Here is a 25,263-nt window from a genome sequence, read left to right as displayed (position 1 = left end):
GTAACTTCCTTGTCCTTTCCATATCTGCCTATAAAAGCTTTGCATTTTGTACAACTCCCAAGAGCACCTTCTGTGTGTCAGATGGGATGCTGCCTGGTTTGTGAATCACTGAATAAAAGCAACTAAATCTTCAAATTTACTTGGCTGAATTTTTGTTCTTTGACAGATTTGGTGGCAGCAGCAGGACCAAAGGAGACTTCTGGCAGCTTCTGGGACAACGAGAAATACAGATGTGGTGCCTTTAAACCCTTTGAGTTCTCTTTCTCACTATTTCCAAAGACCGAGGGTAAGTTCCTCCCAGTTCTGGGCTTTGCTCTTTTTCTGTTGAGCTCCAGATCTGATTAGCTTTCGCACAGTTCCCTTACGGGACTGGAGACCCAGCCCTTAGCTCTATCCCCAGATTCCACAATATGAGAGCTGCTAGGGGCAGCTACAGTTCCCCATTTGTTTGGAATCTGTCTGCAGTCCTCATTTGGGGGCGGAGGGGGGAGTCTGCTGGTTCAATCATCTCTAATCCCCAGATTCCATGTAAGGAACTGTTGATGGTCACCTGCCAGAGCTAGACTGGATCCAACTTAAAGCCAGACTAGGTCTGGGATCAGACTGGGTCTGATCTGAGTGTGACAGAGTCCAGTGGGAGGACAGAGCCCAGTGGGAAGACAGAGTCCAGTGGGAAGACAGAGTCCAGTGGGAGGACAGAGTCCAGTCGGTGGCCTTCTTGAAAGTAAAAAGACAAGTTGCTAATGGAAATCTTTAAAGTCAAAAAAAGCCCCAAACATTGGTGGGTAGGGGTCAGGCATTTAAAAAGGCTGTTGAGTGCTCGCCATCTCAAGAAGACTACTGAGATAGGAGCTTACAGGTATGAATTTTGCTGTGGGAAACCCAAAGATGTAGCAAAAAGAAATGGGATGTTTTATATGCAAAGGGTGGGTAGGGCCACCTTCTGGCACACTTGGCTTGTAACTATAGTCCCAGAAGCTGCAGATACCTAGTAATGCTAAATGGCAAAATTTTACTAAATATAACCTACAATTACAATGGCCATTAAGGGGAATGTTCCAATTAGAGAAGATGGTTCATTTAAGAAATGCACTTGAAAGCAAGGGATCCCAAGTTGAACAAACAGAATAGGATGCCGACTTTAATTAGTATGCAGAAGCTTCCAAAAGGCTTCAAGATTGCAAAACAGCTTCATTAAAAGCATTGTTACAAAAGGCAAATGAAAAAAAATTCAAGACACAAGAAGTACCTAAACAGAAAAATGACAGGATTGACAGAACTCCTACTGCTCCCTTCTATCCTTCTTTACTTGAGTACCCATGCTTTACTCATTCCAGGGCTGAACTGCCTTTCCACTCTATTAGACTATTAGACTCTATGAGACTATTAGACAGTTACCTTTCAAAATAAAACTACCCAGTGTTGCAGTGAACCTCCCCAGGTATCCTTCACCCCTTGGTCAAAGACTCAACTCAGGTCCACAGTTAAAAGAATTTCCTGAAACTAAAAGCATTTCCTAAATCTAGGGAAGAACCAAAAAGTGTTTTTGAAGAATTTAGTCATGATTGGGGCCTAGATTTGGCTGCCAGATCTTTATCAGCACATTGGTAGGACCTGCTAGAGCCCAAAAAGGGATACAAGAAGATGGCAAAACCCTTCAGGGTTTTCAACCTCTCAGGGACCAGAGAAAAAGAAAGCTTGCCAAATAGCAGCTAAACTTTTACAAACCATTCCTAGAGTATTTCCTGCTTGTACTGACTGGTCTATTAAACAGACTTGCAAACAAACAGAAAATGAATCTGTGGCAGAATTTAAAGCTCCTTTGGAAGCCCATTTTCTATGGTATTCAGGGTTCCATACAATAAATAAGGTCACCCAGCCTGCTCCAGCTGCCTGCTCTGTAAATGGATTATCTCCTGAGATTAGTGAATTGATAGAAAAGGCATGAAATAGGCTGGGAGGTCACCAGCTTGGGGACTCATGACTACAGCTGAGCATTTTGAAAGGACACTGGAACAAGACTGCAAACAAAAACTTGCCAAGCTATTAGCTTTACGGCTACAAAGCCAGAGACCCAAAACAACACCTGGGCCTTACATACTGCACCCCTCTAGGGGTCCATCATCAAAATGGCCATCCAAAGATGGAGGTCTTAGCTGTAATCAACTGGGACACAGAAAAAGAGATCTTCCTCAAAAGTCCTATGCGAATACTTCTCAAATGTCCTCGTACTTATTTCCAAAGGAGGGAACCCCACTGGGCCCCTCCCACAGCTGACAGGGCTCTCAGAGTTCTTCAGTAAAAAGTTACCAACAATTTCCTTAAACAGCCAAGGGGAAACTAAAATTAAAATTAATGGGAGCCTTGCTAAATTTTATTGGAGCTATGCTTTCTACCTTAAGCCTTACCCCCCTAGGACAACAAATTGCTTGGAGCAAAAAGGAAGTTTCCATAGTGGGGGTATCTAATAAAGCTCAGAATTTTTACCTCAACCAGTACAAATAATTCTGCAGACTTTTACTAAAACACATTCATTTTTGCTATGTCATACAGCCCAACCAATCAGTTAGGTAAGGTCTGCCTTTCTAAATTAAAAGGGCTAATACATTTTGCTCCAATGGAGACCTCTCCTTAGAGTTTCCTGACCAACCCAAACCTGCTCTTATATGTTCCTTAGTCTGTCCTTGACCTAGAAGAGGAAAAACTTCAACAAAAGTGCCTGAATTTAATCAAGGTACCCGAAAATCTGTGCCTATTTCCAAAACTGACATTGGAAGAATGAGAAGTACAGAATATGTAGAGATTCAGATACTAAACTTATATTACCTCAAGATCCATTCAAGCCTGAGGCCATGCAAAGCAAATTATTCCCTGCACTCGTCCCTGTAACAAGCTGATCTTGCCAGTCCAGAAACCTAATGGATGGGATGGTGATCTGCCCAGGATTTGAGAACTATTAAGACTATACCCCATTTCCCAGTCTTTCCAAACCTGAACACGCTTCTGTCACAGGTTCCACCAGACTCAAAATGGTTCACTGTTGCAGACCTTGGTTTGGCCTTTTTCAACATCCCTGTAGATCCCAACAGTCCATATCTAATTGCCTTTACTTTGAACAACTGATGCTATACCTGGACAGTCATGCCTCAACGGTTCACTGGGGCCCCTTCTTATTTCTCTTCAGTACTCCACCGAGATTTAAGCACCCTCCAGCTCCCTAGAAAAATGATGCTTGTACAATATGTAGATAATCTTTTGCTGTGCTCAGTTACCAAAGGGGCATTCATAAAAGATTCCATTTATTTGCTACAACAGTTAGCTGAAAAAGGACACAACGTCTCTAAGGAAAAATTATAATTATCTCTAGACACTGTTAATTACCTAGGTCATGATCTAAGTGCTGAAAAAATTCAGCTGTTTCCAAAAAGAATTAAGCTAATCAAGAATTCCCTAGACCCACAACTAAGCAACAGCTTCATGGCTTGACTGGTTATTACAAACTATGGGTTCCTAACTTTTCTCTATTAGCTTCCCCACTCTATAGACTTACTAAAATTTCAGTCTCTGAACACCTTCTTTGGAAGACAAGCATACACACACTTTTATAAGACTCGAATACTGCATGAACTATCTGCCCTAGGGCTACCTAACTATTCAAAGCCTTTCACTTTATTTGTGCACCAAAGAGATAATCAAGCCCTGCGATCAAGCTCACGCAAGACCATGGTAATACACATAGGTCTATTGACTATTACAGCATACAACTTGACTTAGTTGTGTGTGTCTTTCCCACCTGTCTCAAGATTATAACTTCAGATGCAAAATTACTGGATGCCTCACCAGATCTGATGCTAGGAAATATTTGCAGACTGCACACACTGTCCGAAGTCTACTTAACACTGAACTGACTCAACGTTTCTCTGTAAGTAGACTAACTTCCTATGAGATCTTCTGCTTTCACCACATAATCTTAACGTCACAACATCCTTAATCTTAAATGTCGCTATGTCCTTAATTCTGCTAATTTACTACCCCTGCCTGACAAAGGAAAGCGTGACAGCGAGGTAATAATGTTCCATTCTGTGACACCATGTCCTGATTTACAAGACACTCCTTTAACTAATTCTGATCTAATCTTTTTGCTGATGGGTCATACTGTAGAAATGAAAAAGGAAATGTTCAAGCTGATAATATTATTACCACCCAATATGAACTACTCAAAAGAAGAGACCTTGTACAAAGTTAACCTGCCCAACAAGCAGAGCTCCATGACCTTACTGGAGCATGCCAGTTTATCAGAAAGACAATTATTGATTTGATATAAGCATGCAATTATCAGACAAATGGATAAAGTTTATACTGATATCCAGCATACCTTTGGGGTCACCTCTGATTCTGGGATGTTATGGGAACAAAAGGGATTTTCTGACATCCTCTGGGATGCCTTTGGGCAACAAGTAAACAATCTTCTAGCTGCTATTCTCTTACCTTCTGAAATTGCTGTCATCAAAACTGAGGCTCACACTAAAAAGATGGAACCAGAGTATCAGGGAAATGTACCAGCTGACTTTGCTGCAAAGGTAGCAGCAACAGACATCTATAAAGATTGTGGAACACGTGTATGAAGTCCATTCTGCATCTGCAAAACGTGACCCCTCATTGCCAGATTTTTGCCATCCTGATGTCCCTGTGGTACTAACAGTCTGCTCCTGAACTGGAGAAATGAAGATGGGTAAATAATGACTGTAAATTAAACAAATATTTGGAGTTATGGAAAACCCAAGAAAGCCACTCAGTTCTTCCAGTCTCCCTAGCAAACCCCATTTTGTCATTTTTTACATTCCTTCACTAACCACAGTGCATTTAAAATCACTTTTAAATGAGGGATTGAAGCTGTCTCCTGCTGCAAGACTGATGTCCTTAGAGTAGTATACTTGCAGTATAATTTCCAGTGATCAAGGCACCTACTTCACTGGGAAAATCATATAAACCTTAATGAAAATCTCAAAAATTTCTTATAATTATCACTGTCCCTACCACCCTCAGTCATCACATAAGATCAAGAGAACTAATCAGATCCACAAACGTAGAATCTCAAAACTTGCTGAAACCACTGAACTCTCTGACCTAAGGTACTGCCTTTGGTCTTGCTGTTTGCAGTACCCACTTTGGGAAACATAAACTCACTCCACATGAAATAGTCTCCAGCTGACCAGTGTCTATTGGTATACAACCTTCTGTTGATGCCTTCTTGTCTCATGCTGGCATAACCAGTTACTGTTAGGTCTTTAAGGTCTTATACTCGAGCTTATCATTAACATATTAAATAAAGAAGCTTTCCCAGATCCCAATTCAAGGATCCTGTTGGTCACAATCTAGAGCCTGGTGACTGGGTATTCTAGAAGCCTCATCAGAGGAAGACCACTCTACCCTCCCACTGGAAGACACCTTACCAAGTGTTTCTGACTATGGACACTGCTGCAAAACTAGAAGGTCTTGGGCCTTGAGTACACATCTCACAGCTAAATAAGTCTCCACTTGACAGCTGGTCTTTTATAGACACTGAAGACCTCTATATCACATTGATGAGGAAGTGTCTGAAATGAAGTACACTGCTTCTACCCAAGACGCTGAATCAAGACTTCCTTCTTTAACCCACCATGATACCCTTTCTCTCCTCCTTTTTCATTTCTTTACTCTGGCAGTGACATGGAAAGACAATGCCCTCATCTGTATTTGCCAGGACATTTGCTAAGGGGGGGGGGGGTGGTTAACCTTTCAGATCGTTATACTGGTCATTATGTGAGAGATCCCCTGGTCCTCCCTGTGACCAATTTCACTTCTTTTCCCATTATCACTGCAAATTATAATCACCTCCCCTTAAAAGTACATACCCAATTAGATACATTTACCTTTGTGAATCTTAGTACATTTGCACCCCCACATTCCCAGGACTATCTAGACCAGATCTGCTCCCTGTCACTATGAGAGATCTCAGCAGCAGCACCCATCTTTGTAACCCATTTTGGATGACTTTTTATTTCAGTCTAGCAGATTCTCCTTCCACAAGCACTAAAAACCTGACTGACCCCTGGTTTAGGAATAAATACAAATGACAACGTGATTGGAAACTTCTCCTTAACTCTTAGAGTCATTACAGATTCCATTAATCAGATGCTAGCTTCTCAGCAAAGATCCTCAGACTTTCTGGATTTTTTACAGTAACATAGAAAAAGGGAAGAAGAGAAAAATAACTGAACCTCTTCCTTTTTGTTTTCTTTAAGAAGTTTCCAAGCATCGGGGCGCCTGGGTGGCTCAGTTGGTTAAGCATCTGACTTCAGCTCAGGTCATGATCTCACAGCTCTTGGGTTTGAGCTCCGAGTCGGGCTCTGTGCTGACAGCTCAGGGCCTGGAACCTGCTTCAGATTCTGTGCCATTCTCTCTCTGTCCCTCCACCACTCGTGCTGTGTCTCTCTGTCTCTCTCTCAAAAATGAACATTAAAAAATTTGTTTAAAAAATTCAAAGAATCACATATAATCCTGGAAACAGTGAAAATTCGATAGATGTTCGGAGAAGTTTGCTTTTTGGAAAGAGTACCTACATATTTGGTGAACTGAGAAATTAGAACCAGGTCGATGTGACTTTGGGCAAATCATTTAACCACCTGAGGTCTTATCATGTTCACCTATAAGTAAAAGCATCTTTTCTAATTCAAATGTTTCATCAACATCAGCATATTATCATAGCTTTTTGTAAAAGATTTGTGAAGAAAAAAGAAATCATGCTTTTAACTGTGCATTTTAAAAGTGCACACAGGTTAATACCTGAAGTCAGATAACCAGGCCAGTCAATCTAGAACCTTAATTTAACTCTTAGCTAACAGAAACTTAGGAACTTTACCACAGTTGTATGATGTATCATTAACCTAATGTATGAAACAAACACATTTTCTTTCAAAAGGTCATAAACAACTGAAAAGATAAGGCACATAGATTATCTCTGACTTCATGATTTCTATCAGTCTATTTTATGCTCTCCCAGTGAATTTCAAAGAACTGAAGTGTAATCTGATACCATGGAAAATCTAGACATATTATAGCTGCATGTACATTTAATAGCAGTGGCATTTTGTTTTTCCCCTTACCAGTCACTATCTGACAGGCACAGTGTGCTAACACTTAACCCATCTGATTTAAAGTAATCCTCACAGCAATTCAAATGTCCTTGTCTTAAGCATAAAGAAATAGTTTCATAAAAGGCAGGTAAATTGGGGCACATGGGTGGCTGAGCGTCAAACTCTTGATTTTGGCTCAGCTCATGATCTCACAGTTCCGTGGGATCAAGCCTGCCTCAGACTCTGAGCTGACAGCCTGGAGCCTACTTGGGATTCTCTCTCCACCCCCTCCCACACCCTCTGCACCTCTTCAGTCCTCATGCATGTGTGCACGCTCTCTCTCTCAAAAGATAAACTCAAAAAAAAAAAAAAGGTAAGTAAGTTACTTTAAGGTCATGGACCCAATAAAATCTTCTCCTACCCCTCTCATATTATATACAGCATCCTCCTCTCCTCCTCTCAAACGATGAGAAACTTTTCTTCCTCCCCATGAACCAACGTGGCAGAACACTACTTGCAGTGAACAACAAGTCATGTTATCAACCTTTATGAAGAAACTGTTTTCAGAAATTCTAACATTTGAGGCTCATTCATTATGCTTATGTGAACATGGTACTTATGTGTAAAGAGCCAGACTTAGCTATGCAGAGAATCTCCTTACACAGCTTTATCCCATTCTGTGTCTTTTACTTTCAAAACATAAAATCAACCTGTTTAGACAGAATTACAGAATGACAAACAAATATGCAAACTTTGTATTAGGATGGTAATGTCCCACCAGTGAGACAATCTGAGGGAGATATGATGACTGAAAACTAAAGGGATACAATAGAAAAATAAATAAATAAAAAATAAAAAGGACATAATAGAGATATTTAAAAAAAGAATCTTCCAGTGAATCCAGAATATTTAAATATTATGGCAGTAACTGTGGCATAGAAAGAATGCCTTGCTTGGAGCCAAGGGGTGGGTCAGCTGTAGTCCTGGACAAAACATGGATTTAAGGTAATTTTCCCATGAAATGTCTCCCTCTCCACAGAATAACAGAAAGCCCATAAATATTACCTTCACTAAAACACAATTCTTTTAAGTTCAGTGAAGTTGTGGTTATACATATTAAAGTAGGGAATGGAAGTGCCCAGGGATCCAGAGAGCAGCCAATGCTTACATATACGACAGGGACCTATTTATGTTAAAGGACCGTACTTTAGAATAAAACGCTAAATTTCTATGCAGTCACCCATTTCAACTTTGCTCACTTCCAGAGTTTTACAGATCTTTCTTTCAGTATAGTGCTTTGTTTTGGGTCTCCTGTAGCAAAGTAAGGTAATGCAACCAGACCCCAGAACAAAGAATTAAAGAAAAAAAAAAAACTGGGTAATTTATCCCTAAAACAAAGTGGACAACTTTCCTTCAGACAAAAGAAAAACATGTCAAAATACAGAAGCTCAATAAAGCCATGGTATTTCTCAAGAACTAGGGGATTGTATCAAATTATTAATATTAGCAAAAACTTCCTTGATTAAAAAAATATATTTTCCTACAGGATACAGGTTGTGAATTTGCTACATCAAGAATCATGAGTGCTTCCTTCCTCCCTGAAAGGGGTACCTCCATGACATAAAAGAGAACAAGGTGAAGCATTCATTTGTTGCATTCAAAGTTTTATTGAAGACAGACGTCTTTCTAGGGGGTCTCTGTGTATGTGTGCCTAAGCTCAGATGTATTAAGGGAGGTGGCAAAAAACACAAAACCTAAGAGAATCTTCTCACTATAACAAATTTTCATCATAAAAGTTTTCAATTGTGTTCTCTTTATTCACTAATAGTTGGTATAAACACCATTTTCTAAGCTTTCAGCAAGAGGGTCCTCTTCTTCATATCTTTTAAAGTAGTTTTCCAGAATTTTTGCCCAAGGTAATAGATTAACCAAATTATATCAGTGTAGGGTTTACTTTCAGCTTATTTTCAAGAGCATCAAGACAGTGAAGGGTCCCAAAACCCACTCATATTTTTACAGTAACTTAAACTAAAATACATGCCTGTTTTCTTCTCCTTCTCAGATAATTTGCTCTTTTCTCAAAGAAGAAATAGAAGCAGGTATGAAGAATGGCTTACTAGTTAAGCACCCTTCCAATTAACAGACCCGGTTTCCCTAAGACAGACTGCAATGTTTGCCAGGCCCATTAGAGGGAGCTACAGGGAACACTCGTTTCATGTCAAACAGCATTTTGATGAGCCATTGACAGAAAATGCAAGTAAGCCAAGAATATTAATGTCCGCTATGGGATGCCTCTAGCTACCAGGGTCTTGAGCCCAAAGCACCTTCAGATCAGCATAACCCTGCCTGGCCAAGAGCTATTGGTGCTTAGACACACAGAGACTACTGGGACATCCGTTTTTACGAAAGCAGGCTGGAAAGCGCTCACTAGGATTCAGAACACCTGGATGTTCAGTAACAGTATTCTAGCAGCTTTTGATGCTTTCAAACTATGCAGGATGATCCTGCCAAGTGCATGAGATAACTTATACAAGGTGCACGGAAGAAATCCAGAGTGATGCCAGAATGAGCAGCATTCATAACTGAAATTTTGACATACAAGAATTACTAGTTTTCTCCTATATCGTTAAGTGGTTCATCCTGTGCAATGTGTGAGCATCTGGAAAATAAATTTCCTAAACTAGTAGCTTTTCAAAAGATTTCCTTATTTGAAACGATTTAACCAGGTTCTACTTTCCAAGCCTCAAAATCAGACCTGTGTTCAAGATTAAATGTTCACATCATCTTCCAAAGCAATCAGTGTCTACCCTTTACTGAAGACACTGAACTGGTGTTTAAGCAAAATACCATCTTTCTAAACAGTACATCAACGTTTTCATGTAGGAAAAAAAATCCCAGATTCTTGGTAGTAGCTAAGGAATTATATTAAGAATTTCAAAATGAATGACACTATCACTTCTCCAGATGTTCTAGTAATCTCTGCTGTTTCTTTGATTTTCTTGAAGGTGAAAACTCCCGTACTTAAAAATACTTGGCTGAAGGACTAATAATGATCTATGGCGTTCTGATCATCATATATGCCTCTGCTAAAATTGCCTCACAATTTCAGAACTTTAACAAATAACTTTAAATATTGAGAGGGGTTAAATAATCACTTCGTTTTACCATTTCAGGAGATGTTGGTGTGTGTGTGCGCACGCATACACACAGCCCCATGAACTGTGTTAGGTGGTTTATGTATAGCATCTCTAACTTATCAAAACATTGCAATAAGGCCATGACATCCATTTCATTTTCTGTAGATGAAGAAACCAGGGCTTCAGTAGTTTAAGTGGCTTATCCAAGGCCACAATGCTAGTAACTTGCACAGCCAAGATTGAGTCCAGTTCTGTCTCAAGCCAAAATCCACAAGGAAACCCACACTAGCCACACTACCATTTTGCTACTTATCATGTAAGCACAAACACAAACAGTCCCCTTGAGTATTTGAGTCACTAAATTGGAATCACAGATACTACTACTACTGATATTTCCTTCCCCACGTCTTGAAATTTTTGTTTTGTGGAGTTTTTTATGGATGAAAAGATCAGAGTCTGCAAATTTATTTGATTATGGCACATTGGGTATGATCCCCTGATTTCCTGGGAAAAGCAATGCACCCCAGTACTAGAATAGCTGGACTATGATCATGACCCGACCACTGATTATCCACGTGATTTGGGGCAAGTCTCCAAATTATTCTGTGACGAACATCTCTGATTTACAAATGGCATCAATAATCACGCTCTAGATGTTTGCAGCTGTGTTTATGATTCAGCTAGCACGCCTAACACTTCCCACAATTGCACTCTGAGAAGCCACAATTAGAATAGTGAATATGTATTCCAATATTAGTATTGGTATTACAGGGCTAACAGAATTGAAAAAGGCTAGAGGTCCTTTCTTTGTGATAACGTGGTTGAGGTAAAAGATGGAAGAATTCAGTGAATAATATTCGAAATGAAAAAGGCACTAAGGGTACAATTTATGGAAAGCAATTTATACTCTATTAGGTGAGAGAATTCCTATTCCTAGATTTATGTTTGATTATATTTTCAAATCATATGCAATAGATGGGTTTTTGGTGGGTTTTGTTTGTTTTTGTTTTTTTGTATTTTTTTTAATGCAAGGTTGATAGTGGCTGGCCACAATGTCAATGGATTTGATTCTCTTCTGTTAGGAACAATTATCTCAGGATGAAATGTAAGAAAGATTATTCTGGCTTTAAAAAGTTTTAATGCTGATTCTTTCCCAGAGATCAGATATGACAAACTTTGGAAGATAATGAAATAGTGTGTGAAGCCACATATATTTTAATTTTTAAACCCAAGTCTAAGCAATAGAGTCACCTTAGAGGAGACCCTTTTATTAAGTGTACTGTTCTCTTAAAATACTTTTGTACAAATATGTTTACTTGAGAAAGTGACACTAGCAAACAGTTAAATACCATATGCTACAAGTCATGGAAAAAAGAGTTTAACTACAGCTCACATAAAACTGAGACCTCCAAGGAAGGGTATTTTGAAAATGTACACAAATAAAATTTTAAAACATTTGGGGGCATTCTGGAGTTCAAGTCTAAAACCATAGGGCAAAATGCAGCAAATGTTGGCATTTGGGTGCTGGGTGGATGCAGGGAAAACATAGACAACCAGTGTCTAGGATATATGAAACATGGATTTGATGCTTCGGTATTTGAAACAAAATGAGAAACTGAAATGATGGGAGATAAAAGAAAAAAAACATCAACACTAACTATAAAAAGTATATATACTCTAACGACCAAATCTAAATACATCGACATTCTCTTTTACAATCCCTGTCTCCCAAAGAGTTTTGGCTGTAGCAGGTGCTCAGTAAAGTGTTCATTTGCTTCATTGAAGGTGATCCCATTACATTACTTAGGATAGTCTTCTGGTTAGCTGACTGAAAATTGCTCGACTTAGGAAAAAGCTTCATAAACACAGACGTGGCCAATACAGTGTTTACAACCCAACACTCTTACATCCACAATGTTTCTCACCTCCAAAGGCCCATAGACGTATTTTCTCATATCTTTAACGATTTAAAAAAAAAAAAAGGGCTGTCCATTGCAGCACTGTACCAGGGAACAATTTGAGACAAGAATTAAAAGATAAAACAGCCAAAAAGTAACCATTTGAAGAAAAAAAAGAAAGAAATCAGAAGTCAAACCTATGTATGCTATTTTTCTGGTCTATGTTCATTAAAGGCAATATTAAGCAACAGAACTTAACTACACCCAAAACCATTACTTAGTGAAATGCTTATTTATACTATCAATAGAAGTCATTTTCCTCAGAGGTCCTAATTGAGAATTTGCATGGTAGAATTATAAGAAAAGGATAGACAAGATCAAGATTCATAACATCAATGTTATTTACAGTAGACATATTCCACAAATCTCCGTTACAGATATTTCACTTTACAGATGACAATATGTTAATATAAGGGTGTTTAAGAAAATATTCCAGTAATTAAACCTCTTTTGATGGCATTCATTTGACTACTTTTGAAGTAGATGAACAAAGGAAATAATTTGCAACCCGAACACTTGAATGCACAATCATCTCCCTACTTCTGCACATACCCAGTCCCATGCTTTGGAATTTTTAAAAAAACCTCCAAAACTTATAGATTACAATCAATAAACATTACATCTACCTTTCATGTTCTTATCTATGTTTTTTAAATGTATCAAAAATTGAAATAAACATTCATACCAGGGTGGTTTGATTTGTAATGTGTCTTCACAACAGGATTACAACAGGAAGAAAAATTCTATACGGAGGACAGGGACTAACTAACTGCATAGTCCCTCACCAAGTCCTAGTAATTCAGACTTTAGCATAGATGTGACCAGAACCAGAAACGTAGAAACAATTTCTCAGCTGTACCCACTCCTGTTTCAAAGAAGACTAAGAAATTCTTTATTAATTTGGATAGTCTGGGAGGATGACAGTATATTCTGGATCATAGCAAACACCTATTATCTAGTACTGCAAAAAATATGTGAATGTGCCTTTTAATTTTTTATTTAGATCACCTTTACTTTTTATTCCATCCTATGTGGAAATGCGTACATTATAAGGTTAAATTTATTAAATAAAATTTTAAAATATCTGTTTTCTGGGGCGCTTGGGTGGCTCAGTTGGTTAAGCATCCAACTTCAGCTCAGGTCATGATCTCATGGTTCATGGGTTCGAGCCCCACATCAGGCTCCATGCTGACAGCTCAGAGCCTGGATCCTGCTTCAGATTCTGTGTCTTCCTCTCTCTCTGCCCCTCCCTCCCTCCCTCACAGTCTGTTGGTTAAAATTATCTGTCTTCTATGAGAAAACTATAAAATTACTAAGTCTACTTTATTGCTTTTTCAAAGAAATTATAACAAATCACTGAAACTAGGCACTATTAATACAATAAAGGCAAATATTTTGATGAGATGAGTTTTAAAGGAATGCTAAGATCTAGCACATACCTAACCCAAAGAGCATATATTTGAAGACGCAAGAACAAAATACCAAAAGAGAAACATTCCTATTAGACATGAAGTCAGTTCTCAAAGATATACCATATATGTTTCCTATTTTCCAGTAGTTAGTGTACTTTCATACTCATCCTTAAACAGAATCCTTAATGTACCAGTATGAATCTCAAATACTGTTCACATATAAAACTCAAAAGTACACATTATTTCCACTCTTCTTAACCGTTCTAACTAACTAGAGATCAGGGACAAGATCTCTGGTCAGATCCCAACATCATACAATATTCAATTAGTCCTTTATCAAACTATTTTTGTTGACATACATATAACAAATTCTTAATAACGTACTAAATCTAAGTCAGAAGAATTCATGAAATTTAAGAAAACAATGTATCATCAGTGCTCCTTGATGCAAGCCTTACTTGGGTTCAAAACCAACCTGCATATACAAGTGAACCAATTACATGTTTTACTCTTTTCATTATGGGAAATATAGCCAATAGTGCCAGCAAGTCTAATCTTTACCATCCATGCAATCATATAACAGCCTTAAAATCTTAATGAATTTTCCAGAGGTCTTCACTAGCCAATCCCAATGAGGATATGAACAGATCAATTTGATTTGGGTACATGTGAGTGATCAAATCTAATCTTGGACCATATACAGGAATTCTTACAGCACTCCTGCAAGACTCAGTATCAGTACACATTATTAAAGGACAACAGCAAACTACTCCCGTTATTGGACTGATGGTTATAAAATTTCCCCCTTGAGTTACAATGTGCATGTTACTTTCATTGTATTGATTCTACTTTTGCTTTCTAGAGCAGGACAAAAGTGTGTCCTTTTTTTTTTTTTTTTTAAATGGCAACCTTGTCAATAATTGGAGATAAATGTTTTAGTTCTCTTTGGTCTTTTCTAGGCTACCCATCCCTGCTTCCCCGGTTTTCTACATGATTTCCAGACCCCTGGCACACCAGTTTGTCAATGTCTTACATAAAATTACAGTGTCTTAGAACACAGTATTCCAACTGTGATCTAGCTAGTGTTAGGTACATCAAAGATCCTACTTCCCATGATGTGGACACTCTATTTCTATTTATACAGCCTAGGAAAGCCTTAATGATTTTCTTTTTCTTTCCCCCTCCCTTTAAGCAGCTGCATCTTACAGTTGGCTCATACTAAGTTTGTAGTCAAGTAAAACCTCCAGATTTTTTCACAAACTGAAACTTTTCATATTCAGTTCACATTTGGAGCCAGCAACCACTTACTCCAGTTAACAGAGAAGCCAGTGACATGTGTAGCTGCCTAAGGCAGAGATAAAAATCTGGGAGAACCCACTACATTTTGTTACAAAATCTCTTCTGGTTGCCGTTCTTATGTCTTAAAATTTCAACAGACTTAAGTATTTTTCCTTTGGGGAACTCTTGAAAATTCAAATAACACATTTATGTATACCATTACTTATACGTAATATGTGTTGGTCACTGTTCTGAGTGCTTTTAAGAATATTAACTCATTTTACGTGGATAAAAATTATGAAGTAGGTGCTTCTATTATATACATCTAACAAATGAAGAAACTAAAGTGCGGACAATTTAAGTAGCCTGCCTTAAACCACACAGCCAGTAAGAAGCAGAGCCAGGATTCAAAATCAGGTAGTCCAGGACCAGACTGGGGCTCATAATCATGATGTTATGCTGTTTCTTGATCCTAAATAAATACAGTAAAACCCTGGTTTGTGAGCATAATTCATTCTGGAAACATGTTTATGATTTCAAAGTTCTCATATTTCAAAGCGAATATCAAGAACCACTGGCTCAGCTGTGATCATGTGACATTCGGCATCATGTACTACTCATATTGCAAGACATCGCTTGTTTATCAAGTTAAAATTTATTAGAAATGTTTGCTCATCTTGTGGAATGCTGGCTGAACAAGTTACTCACAATCCAAGGATTTACATACTTAGAAAAGTAAGTACTGTGCCAGACACCTGGAAAACAAACAAAATACAACATCTTCATATTTCTATATGCTAGTCTTAGTTCCATCAAATAGATAATAAATAAACAGAATCATGATACACAACACAGAAATTGGTCATAGACATTCTGAGCATAACTTTATATTGAATCCAAAAAACAAAGGTCACTTTTAGGGCTGTTGAAGGGATTGTATAAATTAGTATCTGTAAAGTGCTTAGAATAATGTCTGGCCCAACCTAGGTGCTAGCTCTATTTAAATATCAATATTATAAATTTATTTATTCATACAAACATGCATATATGTAAACTCATAAATTACACCATTCCTTAGGGCAAAAAAAAATAAACTTTTAAGTAAATTGCAATGAGGCTTTATTTTAAAAAGTGAAATATTCTCTTAAATATAGAAGAGAAGCACAGTGAGAATTGCAGAAGTGGATGGGACAATCAGAAACACTGTATGAAGAAAAAAAATCACTCAACTTCATTAGCACCCATCTTCTAATGGAAAGAAGTCCACTAACTTTATATATGTCCCCAACATATTCAGGGGTTACAAATAAAAAATACTCTCAGAAACATGCATTGCCACCACTCATTATTGGTCACCAAACCAATCCAGGAACTGACCTGGATTTTAAGTATTCAATATTTTTGGCAACCCATGTGTGTTCCCGCTAACGTAAGGTTATCTAAAATATGTTCTTTTGTTAGTTGTTTAAGATGAATGACACAGGGATTTCACAGAGCACCATTTTTTACCTAAAACTAAGAGCTATATAACCAGTAAAACTAGCAGCATGCCATCAGAATTTCCTGAGCACACTGAGCCCTCACTTGGCTTTGAAGTGTGTGGCTATGCCATTCAAGCAGACAGAGCAGAACGTGCAGGCCACAATTGATGGAATCCTGTAATTACATAGTAATCCACTGTCTTGAGATGGCTGTTCTATTGTTGATATTCTGCTTCTTTACTTTCTAATTATAAGCATTACTAATATTTATCAAACTTTGTCATTAGCTGTTTGATTCAATCTACAGTGTGAGTGATGGAAACTTGCTTATTTGTTCTACGATTTTCCAATAGAGATTTTGACATGTATGCATAGCAGTTTTAACATAAATCATCCATAAGGTAGCTGTAAACATTATTCCATACTACCTCCAAAACAATTTCTGTTTTGCATGGGTAGAAGCACTTCATTGTTGACTCATGGGTGAATTCATGTTAATAATTTGCAATAATAGGATTTTTAATAAACTCATATGCATATGTCCAAATTTTTTCCTTAGAAAGTCAATTCATATATGCTTCTCTTCATCTAGTTGTATTCATTGAATTATTTTCCTACTGAAATAAAAACCTGTGATTCAGGAGAAGTACTAAAGGAAACGAGAGAGAAAATGAGACAGAAGAAGAGGCCTACTAATATAGAGTCCTCCACCCCACTCAGATATGAGACAAAATGCCATGTTTCAGCTCATGTCCCCATTAATCACTATCTTTTCCTTTCTCATGTCCACATTTTCCCTACCTAACAACCAAGAATTGACCTCCTTATTGTACAGCCATTCTATAATACAGCAAGTAAGAACCAATATGATTACTATAAAAGTACTAAGAATTTCAAGCAAAAAATAATTTATCCTTTGAGAATTTTACTCTGGTAATACTTATTTTCTCCTAATTTTGAATTTATGATTACGTTTTAAGGAAATGACAAAAATCCAATGCTTTCTCCCACTAGTCTGCATCATCTCTTACCAACTTTCACCTCTTCAATCTCACTTAAAGACATTGCTACCTCTTCAACCTCACACTAAAACAGAGTGACTCCACTCCAATCAGCAGTGAACCCACTACTGATTTCCCACCTGGTTATTGCTATTTGTACTCTTGTGTACTCTCTGTTCTTTCTACATCTTTAGGACTCAAATGAATTAACAAACCCACCCTTCTCCCAACCCGTACCAATCACTCGCCTTACCTCAGGATGTGTTTCAGCCCAAGTGTTTATCTCAGTGAGTGGGCCCCGCATCCCACCAGGAGGCTAGAAGAGGCTGGAAGGCTGTCTTTGCCCCCCTTGCTGCAAAGGGAATTCAACTTTGAAGAGGAGACACAGTAATGTAGATGGCATGGGGAAGATGTAAACAAGGGAGAGGCAAACCACAGATGGGCCACTAACCAGCTCTAAAGCCTTCCGCATGAGAGTCCACTTAACCTTTATAATTACTTCTAAACCAGAATTAATGATTCTGAAAGTCTGTTTTTGAAGGAACACCTTTGTTTGTCCAGGTGCATGAGAGGTTGTTTCCCTCTACCACAGGAAAACACGTTCAAGGCATTATGAAAAGTGTGCTCTTAAAAAGAACACTTTAATCTTAGCTGTATGTGTGCTATGAAACATTTCGGGATTAAAGTCTCCAGAAGGAAGTCAATCAAGGCAGATACAGGCTTATGAGTTCATATATAAGTGTGTACATTGTGTCTAAGGGAGGGAGGAATCTTTTGGGGGAAAAAACTGAGCTCCTAACAGACATGTGACATCTAATTGCCATTATTTTTGTAATTGTCTTATCTAGGATGATACAAATATTTATAGAGTTCTATTTTAAAATGTATGTAGATTTCCTCTGTATATTTTATAAATATGTATAAATGTGATAAATATGTTAAATGCATTTTCATAAATGAAAGGCCACATTGTTTTTTCAGAGACCTGAGTATAGAGATTGGCATTATAATTTGCTACTGTGTAAAACCAAACATAACCAAAATCAACTCAAGCTATGCATTCTAGTGATTTCTAGTATTCCAAGTCTAATTATCAGGCAACTGAAATTTTAAACTATCACTGTTACATAATTATAACAGATTAGATACAGGTATCAGTATTATAAAATTACCTTCTCCAAAAATTATACATGTGTTATATTTTGACAGTCACAACTATAAATGTAAGGTTTTAAAAGGTAAATAATAGAATATCAAATCAGATTTCAAAAGTCTATAGTAATTGGAACTAAATAATCTTCATAGTTTTAAGAACAGTCTCCAAGGCAAGAGATAAATATGCTAATAGCTCAGATTGCCTTTTAAAATTAATATATTCCTGGGGTGTCTGGGTGGCTCAGTCAGTTAAGTGTCCGACTTCAGCTCAGGTCATGATCTCACGGTCCGTGAGTTTGAGCCTCGCATTGGGCTCTGTGCTGACAGCTGGGAGCCTGGAGCCTGCTTCGGATTCTGTGTCTCCGTCTCTCTCTGCTCCTCTCCTGCTTGCTTGCTCACTCTCTCTCTCTCTCTCAAAATTAAATAAACTTCAAAAAAACTTTTTAATAAAATTAACATATTCCTAAATATATAAAAGCACACACATGTATGTCCTCCCTTTGGGACCATTTAGCAAACTTTGCCTATTTTTATTTTCTTAAAGGAAGAGACAGTAGAGCATTGGTAAATGGGATATTCTCCAGTATTCACCTAAGCTTAGATGGAGCTACTGCCATGTCCATCCTCCAAAACAAAACAAAACAAAACAAAAATTACATTTTTAGGGGCACCAGGGTGGCTCAGTTGGTTAAGCATCCAACTCTTGATTTCGGCTCAGGTCATGATCGCAGTTTGTGAGCTCGAGCCCCGCATCCAGCTCTGTGCTGACTCTGCAGACAGAGCCTGCTTGGGTTTCTGTCTCTCTCCCTGCCCCTCCCCGGCTAGCATTCTGTCTGTCTCTGTCAAAATAAATAAACTTTAAAAATTATTTAAAAAATTAAAATATAAAAATAGAAATATTTTTAGAACAGGACCTTGGTGGAAATAAGTAATAAATTATGTGAGCTTTTTTCTGGCAGAGAATATTTTCTAAAACAGGACACTGTATATATTATAATAAAAGGTTAATAACTTTCATTCAAAGGTATGTAGTATATAACCAAAAATTTACTTTAGAATTCCTTTTTCTGATTCCACCTCTACCTGCAAAACTAGGCACTTCAGGGGCTGAATTTTCCTTTAATACTCTAGACAGCAAGTTAGTGCTATCCTACAATTTAAAAATAAATACGGCAATCACTCTACCTGAATATAGAAGTGAAGTTGAGACTTCTCAATTATTCTTAATTGGGAAATTTATACCATTATATTAGAAAAATGTCATAATGTAGGTGGGAAAGGAAACTGCAGTTGTAACAGTCTAAGCCAAATTATTCTAGACTGGCTATTCTCAGAGCTTGGATTTTCCAAATATTTGCCCACTCCTGACTTTATGTTGCTCATTACCAATCTATGTTTTCAGGACTTCAAAGGCCAGCTATTCCAAGGAGCAAGAAGCTAGACAGACATGAAACTTAAATGCCACTCTTAGGAACACAGAGTGCTCTGGCCCAGCCACAAAACCAGGCCTCATTTCACCTCTCCCACTTCCTGTTAATAGCAAAGGTTAGAAACAGATTCTGTTCCCAAGCACAAAAATCAGCATGCCTTTTTTTTTTATTACCAATAAAACTCTGAAGCACACACAGGTACAAGTGTTTTATGCTATTTGCTTATTCTATACTAGTGTTATAAACCCTTAAGATAGATGGCAGTATAATTGCTAAATTCTACAGATTAACTCAGCTGCAATTAAAGTAAAAAACCTCATAGCCAATAGAATATTTTCACAGTCTTGAGTTGTCACTTGGTGTGAACACAGAATTAAGTCTGATAAAGACATATATAAAAACATTAACTAATCTGATCATCAAAATTAAATCTACCACTAGTTTGTTTCCTGAACAGCAAAACATTAAAATGGTACTTACAGAAAGGCAAAATAAATAGCAGAAAAGGCAACTTCTGAAAGAAAAAAAAACCTAGAAAAATATACAAATATATGTGCCTAAAAATCAATGCCAAGATATTTTAAGATGGGTAATCCACCACTTTGATGATTTCTGTACTAGCAGTACATACAAATTTATGTAAAATAAGTATCCTATTTCATGTATCATCATAATTACAACTTTACCATTTCAACATCTTCTATTTTATCTCCACCAAACTGTATTTCCATTCAGACACCTCTTGTGATTAGAAAAAAAAATTTTTTTGCCCTCGTTCTACTACATGGCACAATATTGAGATCTATCACTCATACCTGCCCTTCCCCTATTCCTATTGAAGTACAGTCTAAACATTTGTCAGATCCAGGACATATGAATAAAGGGCAAGACATTCATCACTTTATTGCCTGATAACTTACCTGGAATCTGATAGCAAAGTGGAATGACCAAACCCTAACCCTATGTATCCAGAAGTTTGTATTTCTAGTGATAAACCTGATGCATATCCAGCGTGGGGACTTTACTTGGCACTGTGCAGCCAATCCTTCAGGGATTCTGTTCCATACAACCTGAAAAGTCGGGCTTATCCTACCATCTCTGAAATGCTCTTGAAAACTCCTATAGCCAAGCCTTCAAACTGAGGCCTCCATGACCCGTGGGTATAAGTAAAATCTCATGCCCCCAAATTCCACAGTTGGTGAAGGTTCCTATTCCAACCTTTCCTCTTCGTCAAATTCCTGCCCCTAGGAGTCATCGAGTTTTCACTCTTCTTGGGTGCTAGTCTATTTCAAGAGTTTTCACTCGTCTTTCAGGGTTGCCTCAATCCACATGTCAACCTCAGCACGAAGCTAAGCCCATTCTCACATGTTAAGAATGATGTAAAACTTGCAAGCAAGCATTCGTGAATTGATGAGATTTCTGAGTTCAGAGGATGGAGATGGGGGATTTACAAGGAAGAGGCATATTGCAGTCTATCGCTCACCTGGTTCCCTGGACTTTCTCCTTCCCACACTCTTATAAACTCCCAAGAAGATTCCAAAACATTCTATCTGTGCCACAGATATTTTCTTTCCTCTCTGAAGTCTGGCTCCATCTGACACCCAAACCCTTTATGGAAATGGGTAGAGTGAAAAGGGTGTAATGTTCTCTCTATACTTGAAACAATAGCTAAATATTTTTCCATACTTTCTTCTAAGAATTTTGATAATAGTTGTAAAGTCAGTAAAATATTCTTCATCTGACTTAAAAAAAAGTTCCTAAAACCACCTTCCTCCAACTACATTTCTTCACTAATATTAAATTTAATCAGAGGATTGTAATTTAATTTTAAACTATTTATTAAATATGGTGTTTTGGGGCATCTGGGTGGCTCAGTTCCTTAAGTGTCCAACTTTAGCTCAGGTCATGATCTCACAGTTCATGAGTTTGAGCCCTGTGTCAGACTCTGTGCTGACAGCTCAGAGCCTGGAGCCTGTTTCAGATTCGGTGTCTCCCTCTCTCTCTGTCCCTCCCCTGTTCTCTCTCTCTCTCTCTCTCTCTCTCTCTCTCTCTCAAAAATAAACATTAAAAAAAAATAAACATGGTATCTAGTATATGAGTGCTCAAAATAGATATATTATAAAATGAAGCAAGAACACGTAACTTAATTTTTTTGTCAAGCCTGATATTTTGAAATGCATCCTTGTTATTAAATAACAAATTTCACTTGCTGTCAGAAAGAAAGGGACATGAAAAAGGTTATCATCAGTGTAAAGCTCTTGCCGTCTCAATAGTAACCCCAAAGAGGTCACAGAGCACTTTAAAAACCATTGCTGCATTTTTAAAAGAAATTTTCTCCCAATTTTAGTTATTAGATTGTAAACCATTAAAGTACAAAATGCTTGGTTCCTTTTTTTTTTCCCAGAATGCTTAGTTACTTAATCCATAATCACATACATAGAAATGTATCTGGAAGTAATCATCAGAAATTAAACAAAGGTTTATTCAAATATTTACTTCAGTATTATTTATACTGATCAAACCTGGAGATAATCAACAAGTCTAACAACGAGAAATGCTTAAATAAAAAAGGACACACTCATACACAGACTCTTAAGAAGTATACAAGTAATAAAAATGAGGTACAGCGAAAAAGCATTACAAGTGATAAAAGTTTTCATACTTTTAATGCTGTAGGAAATGGTTAGAAAATACTGTTAATTAAAAATACAGAAAAATCAATATGTAACCTATGATCCTAATTATATAAACTGTAAAAGCATTGAAAAAAATGGGAGAAACTGCTAAAATATTAACGTTGATTATTGTCATTTATTTTGTTGCTTATCACAGAATTTAAGCTAACAAATCTTTTTAAAACATAACTACATTAAAAAAAAAAAACTTAAACAAAATGGATGGGGCAAGTGGATTCCCAGAAAATAAGAAGAGTAGTGCCAAGGTACAATAAGAAGTAAGATTAGTTCCCGAAGTATAGCATCAAGTTTGGGACATAGGATTCAGTTAGGCCACAAGTGAGCACTCACAGCCAATACAGTTATATGATACACAGTCCTCAATGCAACAGTAACAGTTAAACTTTACTGAGTGCTTGTTATATGCCAAGCTTTGTGCTCAGCAATTTACATGCAGTATCTCATTTCCTCCTTCCAATAAATCTAGGGTTGGTATTGTCATCATCCCCATTTTACAGAAGAAATTGAGAAAGTGTAGGTAGTAGGTAGTTTGGTGTAAATTCAGTGACCACTGAAAGGCATCCTGATAGTCTGGTAAGTCATCACAAGCCAACTTCTATTCCCAAGGTGTATTGTGTTTGTTGTTGATTTTTTTTTTTTTTGAACAGGAACAGACATTTCTCCAAAGTAGACATACAGATGGCCAACAGACACATGAAAAGATGCTCAACATCACTCATCATCAGGAAATACAAATCAAAACTACAATGAGATATTACCTCACACCTGTTAGAATGGCTAAAACCAAAAACTCAAGAATCGACAAGGGTTGGCAAGGATATGAGAGAAAGGAACTCCCATGCACTGGTTGGTGGGAATGAGAACTGGCAGTCACTGTGGAAAACTGTATGGAGGGTCCTCAAAACATTAAAAATAGAAATACCATATGATTCGGTAATTCCACTATGGGGCATTTACCCAAAGAATATCAAAATACTAATTCAAAAGGATACATGTACCCTTGTGTTTACTGCAGCATTATTTACAATAATCAAATTCTAGAAGGAACCTGTGTCCACTGAAAGATGAATAAAGATGTTGTACGTACACACACACACACACACACACACACACACACACACACAAAGAATATTATTCAGCCATAAAAAAAGAATAAAATCTTGGCTAAGCAAAGTAAGTCAGAGAAAGACATATACCATGTGATTTCACTCATGTGGAATTTAATAAACAAAACTTACAAACAACAGAAAAAAATGACAAACCATGAAACAGACCCTTAACTATAGAGAACAAACTGATGGTTACCAGAGGGAAGAAAGGAAGGGGGAAGGGTGAAATAGGTGATGGGGATTAAGAGTACACTTATCATGATGAGCACTGAGTAATGTATAGAATTATGAATCACCATATTTACACCTGAAACTAATATAACACTGTATGTGAACTATATTGGAAGTAAAATTTAGAACTTTCCAATTAAATAAAAATAAAACCCATAAAAAAGGTTGTTTTGAAGGATCACTAACAGGGAGGCCCTGGTGACCTGTTTGGACCATCCTGATTCTTTACATGTGAAAATTAGAAAAGCTCAATGAAAAGCAGAATGGACATAGAGGTCAGGCAGGAATTCAAATTCAAACAGATTTCAAATTAAGGCTCTCCCACCTATTACTTTTTTATAATTAATAATTGATATTATTATAAATAGATAACACATATGCAAGGCATGTGTATGTATTTTCTATTAATTTACTTAATCTTTATGACAAAAATATGAGGATATAAATTGCCTAGGATATATAACAAGCATTCTACAAATGTAGGTTTTATCATTCTACATTTTTCCCATTAAATCATTCAATAAAACTTAACTAGTATTCCTGTTTATAATATTTGTGAGGTAAATGCATACTTCTAGACCTTTAGTAGGACAATTACAATGTTTTAATTGCCTAAATGAGCCATGTGACAATTTGAAAGCCATTCTGGCTGAAACTGGGTGGATGAACTCAGAACCTTCTGGATGTCTCTTCAAGTTTAAAGAAACTTTGCAAAACAAAAATCCATACTCTTAGCACTTATACCAGAATCTTCATTTATGAATTGCGACCACAGGAAATTAAAAATATGGGCAACTTTGACTTCTCAAGCCTAATTATACCATAACTTTGGCAATATTCTTAAATATGTCAGTATCCAAGATATAATTTGTGGTTTATTAAGAAGTTGCCAGGAGCACATGGGTGGCTCAGTCAGTTAAGCGTCTGACTTCAGCTCAGGTCATGATCTCACGGTTTGTGAGTTCAAGCCCTTTGTCAAGCTCTGTGCAGACAGCACAGAGCCTGGAGCCTGCTTCAGATTCTGTTTCTCCCTCTCTCTCTGGCCCTCCCTCGCTCACACTCTCTCTCTCAAAAAAAAAAAAAAAAAAAACTTAAAAAAAATTTTTAAGTTTCTAAATAAATCAATTTTAAAATTTAATGTAAAACAAAAAATAAATTATTCTAATATCAGACTTAAAATGTCCTTTTTATATAATAGTAATTTTGTGCACTGCCAGTTTATTTTTTGAACAAGTAAACTGTTTCTAAAAGTTAAGGACT

At 37.2% G+C, this 25,263-nt stretch overlaps 1 protein-coding gene across 2 annotated transcripts in view; it reads right to left on the bottom strand.

Annotated features, from left to right (window-relative positions):
• PDE3A (phosphodiesterase 3A) overlaps positions 1-25,263 on the bottom strand; it is a 311,245-nt gene that overhangs the window by 241,542 nt on the left and 44,440 nt on the right. Inside the window, exon 1 of one of the 2 annotated variants that reach the window (XM_047866451.1) lies at positions 17,636-17,770. The exons of the other annotated variant lie outside the window; for it this stretch is intronic. Coding sequence (XP_047722407.1) covers positions 17,636-17,686 — 51 coding nt within the window. The 5' untranslated portion in view covers positions 17,687-17,770. Of the gene's footprint in view, positions 1-17,635; positions 17,771-25,263 lie in introns of those variants that run through there. 2 annotated transcript variants of the gene reach the window in all.

Source organism: Prionailurus viverrinus, chromosome B4, assembly GCF_022837055.1.
Source record: "Prionailurus viverrinus isolate Anna chromosome B4, UM_Priviv_1.0, whole genome shotgun sequence".
NCBI classification, from domain to species: Eukaryota; Metazoa; Chordata; class Mammalia; order Carnivora; family Felidae; genus Prionailurus; species Prionailurus viverrinus.
The sequence above is the reverse complement of the archived record's forward strand: the minus strand, read 5'-3'. Positions and strand labels throughout refer to the sequence as shown.